The 10,114-nt window shown below is 34.7% G+C and overlaps 1 protein-coding gene and 1 long non-coding RNA gene across 4 annotated transcripts in view; one reads left to right on the forward strand and one right to left on the reverse strand.

Moving 5' to 3' along the window:
- The window catches only part of LOC18608731 (switch 2), an 8,062-nt gene extending 1,504 nt beyond the window's left edge, over nt 1–6,558 (forward strand). The window contains exons 3-9 of one of the 2 annotated variants that reach the window (XR_001926805.1): nt 972–1,899; nt 3,698–3,945; nt 4,667–4,793; nt 4,879–5,154; nt 5,374–5,392; nt 5,515–5,644; nt 5,946–6,042. Coding sequence is in view for 1 of the 2 variants with exons in the window: in XM_007043560.2 (XP_007043622.2) it covers nt 972–1,899; nt 3,698–3,945; nt 4,667–4,793; nt 4,879–5,154; nt 5,374–5,644; nt 5,946–6,241 (2,146 nt within the window). In the remaining variant the exon portion in view is untranslated. Of the gene's footprint in view, nt 1–971; nt 1,900–3,697; nt 3,946–4,666; nt 4,794–4,878; nt 5,155–5,373; nt 5,645–5,945 lie in introns of both variants that reach the window. The other variant, XM_007043560.2, reaches the window with a different exon arrangement.
- Nucleotides 6,800–9,505, reverse strand: LOC18608732. Of its 2 annotated transcripts, XR_001926807.1 has the most exons (5): nt 8,689–9,505; nt 8,326–8,427; nt 7,308–7,876; nt 7,135–7,211; nt 6,800–7,056 (listed from the first exon to the last, which is right to left on the reverse strand). It is a non-coding gene; the product is annotated as an uncharacterized LOC18608732 (long non-coding RNA). The 2 variants fall into 2 exon arrangements; XR_001926806.1 differs by having other exon boundaries at nt 7,135–7,876.

Here is a 10,114-nt window from a genome sequence, read left to right on the forward strand (position 1 = left end):
TTAATTAATTATCATTAATTAAAATATTAATTATTTTAAAATATTAATTTTTTATTTATTAATTTAAATATGTTATAATTAAAATATAAAAATATTAATATTTTTTAGTTTTAATTTAAAATATTGATTTTATAAGTTTAAGTTTGTAATTTTTAAAAATAAATAGTGACATTTTAGTTCAAAATATTTAAATTTTATTCCCATAGGTGTGGAATAGCTAATACCATGAGGAAGATGGTATTAGCTATTCCAAGCTTTTACCTAATTTTAAAGAATAGCCATTCCTTTTGAAGTGGCTATTCCTTCCCCAAGAACAAACCAAACAAGGGGATAAAATTTTGTAAGGAATAGAGCCATTCCCCCAACCAAACATGACCTTTATGTTAGTATTGTTGCGTTGTATATTTTGTTTGTCTTCATAGATTACTTGTTATTGGTTTGTTCCTGGCCAGAATGCTCTTGCTTTTCAATTGAGTGTAGTGATTTTCATATTTATTATCAGTCGCTTATAGCTTCAATAATGGAACCCAATATCTGTTCATATTATTCTGGCTTTAAGTCAGACTTATAGTAAGTTTCTTGTTTTATGTCAGTTTAAAATTCGTCTGTCTGTTGCCTTCTTACAAAATATGATGTAGTAAGTTACAAAGAATATGCTCATGCTTATGTCATGAATGGGCATTGTAGCAAGAACAATGAAATAAACATTCTTTGCAGAGAAATTTAATTAGTGAGAACTTAGAACACTTGATGACCACCTTGTGTTCCTTCAGTTATCTATGACAGCATGGCCTTTTTATTTTTCCACACAAGTTTTCTGGTTGTGATTCTTCTTTCCGTTTTATTTTTATTTTTACTTATTAAAAACTAAGTGTGTTGGGTGAGCCTTATATTATGTGTATTTGTTTAGGAGCACCTTCTTTCAGAAGGACTAATGGCTTGTTTTTTACTTTTTCTAAAAATTAATGTAGGGGACTAGGGAAGACAATACAGACAATCGCATTTCTCGCTGCTGTATATGGAAAAGATGAGGAATATGGTGACTCCAGAATATTGATGGAAAACCAGGTTGGAAAGAAAGGCCCTATATTAATAATCTGTCCAACTTCTGTCATCCACAATTGGGAGTGTGAATTCTCCAGATGGGCAACATTTAGCGTTTCTGTTTACCATGGTTCAAGCCGTGAATTGATTCTTGAGAAGCTACAAGCCAATGGAGTTGAGGTTCTGGTTACCAGTTTTGACACATTCAGAATTCATGGCAATGTTTTGTCAGAGATCAAATGGGAGATTGTGATCATTGATGAAGCACACCGTCTAAAGAATGAAAAATCAAAACTCTATACAGCATGTTTAGAAATTAAGACTCGCAGACGTATTGGTCTTACAGGAACCATCATGCAGAACAAAATTATGGAACTCTTCAACCTCTTTGATTGGGTTGCTCCTGGATCCTTGGGAACAAGGGAACATTTTCGGGAGTTTTATGATGAACCCCTCAAGCATGGCCAAAGGTCAACTGCTCCCGAGAGATTTGTTTGGGTCGCTGATCAGCGTAAACAGCACCTGGTAGCAGTTCTTCGTAAATATATGCTAAGAAGGACGAAAGAGGAGACTATTGGACATCTTATGTTGGGAAAGGAAGATAATGTTGTTTTTTGCGCAATGAGTGAATTGCAAAGGCGTGTTTATAGGAGAATGTTACAACTGCCAGACATCCAATGTCTTATAAACAAGGACCTGCGCTGTAGCTGTGGAAGCCCTCTTACACAAGTGGAATGTTGTAGGAGGATTGTGCCTGATGGAATTATCTGGCCTTACCTTCACAGGGATAGCCTAGAAGGTTGTGACTCATGTCCTTTTTGCCTTGTCCTTCCATGCCTTGTCAAGCTGCAACAGGTCAATGATTCCCCTTTTCTTTTTAAATGTTTATTTTTATATGAAAACTTTTAGGTTCATATAGGCACTCTAGAAAAATCCCGTACTCAATGTTTTGAAAGGAGGACATCTGCCACATATAGACTTGGAAAATATTTCTAAGTGCTTGGTAGTTTTTTGGCTTATATACTAAAAAGGCCCTTGAACTATTTCACTTTATGCAAAAAAGCCCTTATTCTTTTATTTTATCCAAAAAAGCTTTTATTTTTTGATTTGTACTCACACAAGCTCATAACCTTATCTAACCCCAAATAGAATATTAATAGCTGTCAGATGCAATGTCAGTTGGCATTTTTTGTCCATGTGGCATATGATATTGCCACATGACAACTGATATAGAGTGGGAAAATATCCTGCCCATTCCACATTAGTTACCATGTGGACAAAAAATGCCAGATGGCATTGAGTCAGCTGTTAATTTTTCATTAGGGTTAAGGGCTTGTATGGTAATAAGGCTTTCTTTGGGTACAATAAAAGAAGAAGGGCTTTTTTGCATAAAGTAAAATAGTTCAGGGGTTTTTTAAGTGTTTAAGCCTAGTTTTTTTTGAAGTAAGAGGTAAAAGCAAAGCCTATTATCTTGTTATGAGGCATGGCATAAAGATTAAGGTGTCAAATAGGAGAAAATATTTAATTTTGGCATAATACTTAAAAATGCTTCTAAACTATTCAGAAAAATTCAAATAAATCCTTATTCTTTTATTGCGTTCAATCAAACTTTTATACTTTTATTTTAAACCAAATATGCCTTTATATGATTGATTAACTATTGTTAGTCAAAATGTTACTTGTCATTTTATGCCATGTGATGTTGATGTGGTATGTTGACATGTCATGTTAGATAATAATGTAATATGCTGATGTGACATGATGACATGGTCACATTACATTTTAACGTTCTACCTCAATGTCATGTCAACATGATATTGACATGGCATGCTGACATGTTATAACGGTTGATAACATGGCATGTTGATGTGACATGATAACATGGTCACGGGGCATTTTCACCTTCCATGTTAGTGTCATATTAGTACCATGTAGATATAAAATGACAAGCGACATTATGATTAATGGCAGCTAGTCAACGGTTAATCATAAGGATCTATTTGATTCAAAATAAATATACATGAATTTAATTGAATGTAATAGAAGAATAAGAACTTATTCAATTTTCATAAACATTTTAGGGGTTTTTTTAAGCATTATGTCTTTAATTTTGTTAATTATCATTTCAATATAAGAAACGTTTGCTGAAAGGTGGAAAAAATATGTTGATTGATGTATTTATATGTAGATTCTTACAATTTATGCATAGCGTTGAAAGATTTGCTTGCTGATACATCAGTGCAATTCAGGAACTGTTTGACTAAAATATCATACTTGGTCTCTTTAAAAGGTGCTATTTCATTCAAATTCCATCAAATCTTTGCCGACCTTAGGAAATTATATCTTTAACAGGCATGTTATTGATTCAGTCTGCATCAAGCCATCCCTAGTTTTGTGTTGACTTCAGATTCAAAACCATGAGCCTTACATTCTTCAAAGCATATGTTGAGTCATCATTTCTGAAAGACTTTTTTGTGGCGCATTGGATTGTAGCTTTACCTATTTAGTATGCGTAAGGCTTATATGTGGAATCCTTATTTAGCCTGAGCATTTTTCATTAAAGAGAGTATAGTTTTCTACGTAAATTTTGAACATGATTGTTGTTGCATGATTCTGGATGTGTCTCATGCTTACCTTTGGATTTTTACTGCAGATAAGCAATCACTTGGAGCTTATTAAGCCTAACCCTAGGGATGAACCTGATAAACAAAGGAAAGATGCAGAATTTGCCTCTGCTGTCTTTGGTCCAGATATTGATATGGTGGGAGGGAATGCCCCAAGTGAGAGCTTTATGGGCTTAAGTGACACTAGACATTGTGGCAAGATGCGGGCCTTGGATAACTTAATGGCCTCTTGGGCCTTAAAGGGTGACAAAATTCTTCTCTTTAGCTACTCTGTCAGGTGATGATCTAATTCGCACTTAACTGCTTAGGTACTATTCCATATATTGAATTGTCAGATTACTAGACCTTAACACCTGGACATCTATGGCCATTTCGTTTGTTTTACTCGGGATACTAGCCAAGTTCAGAAAATTGTGAAATATTTTCAGATTGGCCAAAGTCATTGTGTTTATGTATGTATGTATGTATGTCCCAAAGACCTTTTTTTTTTCACTCCAGATTTTTCTTGAGGAGAAAGTATTATGGAAAATGTTTTCCCAACCAATATGAGGAAAATAATTGTTTCGAACGGTTATTGCAATAATTGTCTTTACTCCATTTTTGTTTAAAAATTGAAAGAAGATCACTAGTCAAAATTGTTTCATGTGCCAATTTTGTGAAAAGTTGCACAGACTGGAAACTCTAATGTACTATTAGCATTTGATCTTCCAAAATTGAGAGGGAATCTAAATTTTACATTTATAATAATTTAATTTTCAGTGGGAATAGGCTGAAAGAATATGTTGTATTTTACATGAAGCTTTGTGGTCATTTCATTTGTTGAAGGGGATCTTTTTCTTTACTTCAAGTTTTTGGGGGTATGAGTACGCTTTCATAGCAAAGCTTGTTCATATAGTCTAGAACTAGGTTTTCGAACATTTGAATTTATCATATGTATCCATTCTGTCGCTTGCATCAATCTTTTATTTCTGCTCATTATATCAAACAACAATTTTCAGGATGCTTGATATATTGGAGAAGTTTCTTATACGGAAAGGTTATTGCTTTTCAAGACTTGATGGCTCTACTCCAACCAACATGCGCCAGTCTCTTGTTGATGAGTTTAACTCAAGTCCAAGCAAACAAGTATGTTTCCACTTAAGTTGAATAAAGTATGGTAGGCTTGCAATTTGGATTTTCATTAAATTTTGTTTCTCTATTTTGGTTTCAGGTGTTCCTCATATCAACTCGAGCTGGTGGGCTTGGATTGAATCTCGTAGGTGCTAATCGTGTGGTTATATTTGATCCAAACTGGAACCCAGCCCAAGATTTACAGGCCCAGGACAGATCATTTCGTTTTGGACAGAGGCGGCATGTTGTGGTTTTCCGCCTTCTTGCAGCTGGTTCCCTTGAAGAACTTGTATATTCACGTCAGGTGTATAAACAGCAGCTATCAAACATTGCTGTCTCTGGGAAAATGGAAAAAAGATACTTTGAAGGCGTGCAGGTATAGATATGGGATATTTTTGCGGGCTAAACTACACTCCGAGTAATTTGACCATGTTTTAAACAATGTTGCAATGTCAACCACATCATTAGAATCCATTTAATAAACTAATCGAAGCATATGCTGAAGTTGTGGCTCAGTTTTAGATGTAAAATGGTCTCACTCATCCTTTCAAGTTAGAGTTTCCAATATTCCATTTGACATCCATCTTATTTTCAGGATTGCAAGGAATTTCAAGGTGAGCTTTTTGGAATCTGCAATCTGTTTCGCAATCTTTCGGATAAACTTTTTACAAGTGAAATACTTGAATTACATGAGAAACAAGGGCAGCAGGATGCTGAACACCATAGTGATAAGCAGGAATTGACCGATACAGGGGTCCATTTGATTCTGTCAGAAGGAAGTGAAAAATTATCCTCAGGGTCCAAGAATTCGCATTCCACTTGCATAGAGAGGGCTACTACTAATAAACCAGTCCTTAAAGACTTGGGTATGTTCATTTTACTTCCGTGCTTTTCCCTCTTTTATTTCTGCTTACTTTAGTAAATGGCCTAAAGTTCCATTAATATTTTATCATTCTTTTAACATAGAATAGATTTGAGAAAGAAAATGTGTTATTGTATGTTATTCCAATGAAGCTTACATATATGACCATTTAAGATGGTATCTGACAACGTGCATTTCACAGGGATTGGGCATCAACTAAGATAATAAGAAATGGAGATGGAGAAAGAGAGAATGTCTTTAACAAAGTAACTGACTCTTGAAAATCTCATACTCTTTATCTTCAGGTATCTTGTATGCCCATCGCAACGAAGACATTGTCAACATTGGACCTGGGATTCAACAGAAAAAAGTTGTTACCGAGGATGATAACCTGAAAAGAGATTCCAATTATTCATGGAAGAGGAAATCGGATGGAGAGGAAAATGTTCTCTCATCCAGGGATCATAAGAAGATTCAATACGGTCGCCTAGCACAGTTCAAGAGAATGGGAGTGGTTGAATTCAGTAGGTGGGTACTCTGTGCTACTCCTTTAGAGAGGGAGAGCCTGCTTGTGGATTATAAAAGAAGAAAAAAGCTCTAATGGTTGAACAGAGTGTTGGGAAGTCCACTCACAGACTGTAAGAAAACAGATTGAACTATTTATTTCTTTTTAACTCATTGTTACATAGTATATCCAAAGTGTTTAGAATTAGAATGTGCATATGAACAGTAGGGCTAGTTTCAGTGCGAAAATAGTGGCCAATAAGAATGTAAGTGTGTATTATTACAGTCAATTATTGTTACTTTCCCTCGATTTTCCTTTTGTTTTTCGTCCCTAGTGTCATTGTTTTGGGATGTAAGCACCATAAAAACTAGTTTCCGAAATGTCAATGGTAGAACAACAAAATCTTCCTAGTATGGAATCTAAGTTAAGTTGTCAAACTACTTGCGTGTCCAAAACTGAGAGTGCTGAGAGCATGCTGTTACCTTGTAACCAACTAATAATGTTGGATGGGTATATCATTCGATGGTTGCACTGTGCAGATTTTTAATACTAGCTTCTATTGCTCTAACCTCCAAGTACAATAATAGAAAAAAAGGCACATTCCTTGCATTTCCCGGTATTTTAGCATGCAATGAAAGCAATTGTCTCTAGATCTAAACAAAACTTTCATCCCACAACTTGGATTTGGAATTAGTTATGGAATGAGTATATTATACCGTGAGTCTGTGACATAATGCCTTGTCATATTCATGAGTGAAAAAACTAGGATTTGACATTCTATTCTCATACAAGTGCCTTAGCTGCTGCTCAGAGGTTACATTTCATACATTTCCATGTTTCTTAACCACATGAAACTACTTTCTTTGCATTTTGAATCTGGACACTGGCTTTGAAGGTTGAGAACTATAAAGCTGCAGAGGACCAAAATATTGCAATTAAGACTAGAATTCAATTAACATACTACTTACTTAATATATTGGCAGCAGTACCAGTGATGAAGTTATAGTTTGTCCTGATAAATTTTCTCCAAATTGTGAGTATGCTCTACCATGGAGCCTATAACAGCCTGCACATAATAGAGAGTACATCATGATTCATAAAGGCACATAAACAGCACGCTTTATGCCCATAAAAATATAACCAACATTCAAGGTAGATATACCTTGGAACCATCGAATCCTTGTTTTGAGGTCTGGACAGATTTATGTAACAGAAAATTGAAGTCAAAAAGGTATTTAACAGCCCTTCCATGAGGATCTTGCATTTCTTAATAAACTTAATAGCTGATGAAATCCAAACTGAAATCATCAATGACATGTAAACTGTTCAAAATAAAATATTGATACTATGTTGCTTTTGTTCTCTCTTTCTCCCAAAGACCACCACTTCCAAGATTCAGAAGCCGATTTTAGTACACATAGTGAACACTTTATAATCGCAGTGTTTGTGCAAAATATCTGGAAATTTTGGATATTCAAAAGAAGGAATGCCTAGCAGCAATCAAGACCAAGGATGACGATATAGAGGCAAAATGCAATTCAGGGGGAGAAAGTTTAGAAGAGATGGTGCCATGAGAATATTATCGAGTTTACATACAAGCTATGGATATCTCTTTTTTTTATGAATGCTCTACTTCAAACTTCACCTTCTTTTCAGAAGGCACAAAAGCATTAATGGAAGGATTTAACATCTTTGCATCTTCGGGCATACTTTGACTATGTGACATTTTACCTGAATAAGATAAAACAAAGGAATTGTGTCATCTCTAAAACAAACTTGAAATGATATGTACGTCTATTGGTGGATATGACTAGATATTTTCTTTTCCTTATTAGATTTACATCATTAACTACTTGCATCGGTCAGAAATATAAACCACCAATACAACCTTTCGAAACAGGTTCTCTGGAACCCATTTACTGCATTTTGAAATATAAAAAAAATCAATGGCTTGTACAAAGAAAAATTAATTCACAATGTTGATCATCAGTAAGTGTCAAAGATTAACAAAAAAGGTAAAAGAGAAAAGAAGGAATACAAAGATTTAAATCTCTTACAGCTAACAGATTAATTAAATCTTGACGATGATATTTATTAAACATCTCTTCTTTCTTAAGTATCCAGAGAAGTCATTCATTTATTGTATTCAACGTGCAAAAAGCATCAAGTTCTAACATTACCTCTGAATATCTTTGCTCATGATCATAAGAACTTTAACCTTCATCCTGTTTTCTGTCAAAAACAGCTTTAGTTTGCTCCTCTTCATCACCATCACTTTGAGCCTGAACTTCAGAAAAGTAACCAATAACCATTTTATTGTAATCAAGTAAGAATAAATGTAACTAACATCTGATGGTAGGCTGCATGATAACAAGTACATTGGGCAAAAAAAAAAAAAGGGATCTGGAAAGATAGGAACGAGCAAGACAGAAATGCAATGTGTTAAAGAGACGGTTGGATGCCGACTGTGTTAAAAAAATATTGCAAGCAACTGACATTCCAATTACTCTGTCTAAAAACATAATTCAGAATCAACTGGTTACCATTTTCATCTTTGGTAAATCGAATAAGGTCCAAAGTTTCCGTACCATGCTACTCAGGCAACACCCTGCCTGATTGAGTTACTCTTTCGGTAGAACAATCATCCTCTACAAGACCCTCCTGTAACAATAAAATAATAGTAATAGGTGAAGACTAGCTACGAAAGATAATCCACTTTAGGCTCCAATGCTTAAATCTTACAGCTACTTCGGAAGCGGTGGAATCAAAAAAGCAAGCCTCAGCTCTAAGATCCTCCATGACGGCCTTCAATGAATCTACTTTAGACTCCAATGACTTCCCTCTTCTCTTTAGAATTTCAACAGCTCGTTTAGCTGTTCTTTCCGTATAGTGATTTTCTCCCAGTAGAACCCGCAATGAGTTTATATACTGAAACGAAAATGCCCAACTTTTTTAACTAAAAAATTAAGCTCCTAATTTTAGCTTAAATGTAGGATACCAATAAAAACGCCGCTTTCCCCGCCAAAAAGAAAAAGGACTTATCGACGACGATTTCTCTCAATTGATTCATTTCATTTTTGCTACTCTAAAAGCGTCTCCTCCACCCGCTTCGCCGCCTTCTGCACCTCTTTCGTCGTGAAATCGAGGAGGAGGACGACGTCATCGTCCCTTTTACTTCTGTTTTTCCCATTTTTAATTGTAAAAAATTTTTGTCAACTGTGACAGCTGAAGAGAGTGTGCTTGCGACTGCGACAATGTCGTGCTGTTTCCCTTTGGACTTCCTTAGAGAAGAGGAGTTCAGATGTCTAAAACGCAGCCGTTGGATTCTTTCTTCTTGATCATTTCACACTGTTTTCAATCTTTGACCACTTTTTCCTTTTCAAATTTTTGGTAAATTTATCAAGAAATACCATAAATTATAATTGCATCGAAATAGTGTATTTAGATAGTTATAAATACCATAAAATTGGAGTTGAGAATTATTGATTAATTCACTGTTTATTAATTTTATTTCCATTGATAGTCATTACTTCATTATTCGAAAATAATATCATAATTTTGAATTTTAAACCAAAAAAATGGGTTACGCATTATCTATGGGATAATTGTATTTACCTATTTCTTGCAGCAAACATAGCCAACAAAAAAAAAGAAAAAGGGAAGATGGAACGAATAATAATTCAAAAGTTTTGCATAATGTCCTCTTCAGTGACATTGGATAACGTAAACTTCACAAACGAAGAATCAGAATACGGAGAAGTGGCTTCATGGATATATGTACAAAGAAATGCTCACAATATGTACAAAGAAAGAAAAAAAAATGGATGGCTGCTCAATAAACTCCATCAAATATTATATATTTTATTTTTGGTACGTATCAAATATTTTAATAGCGCTACCCACCAACATTAAATCATTTAAACACAACAACATTAAACTAATGACCAAACGTTAGTTGACTCTCTTTTT

Source organism: Theobroma cacao, chromosome 2, assembly GCF_000208745.1.
Source record: "Theobroma cacao cultivar B97-61/B2 chromosome 2, Criollo_cocoa_genome_V2, whole genome shotgun sequence".
Classification (NCBI taxonomy): Eukaryota; Viridiplantae; Streptophyta; class Magnoliopsida; order Malvales; family Malvaceae; genus Theobroma; species Theobroma cacao.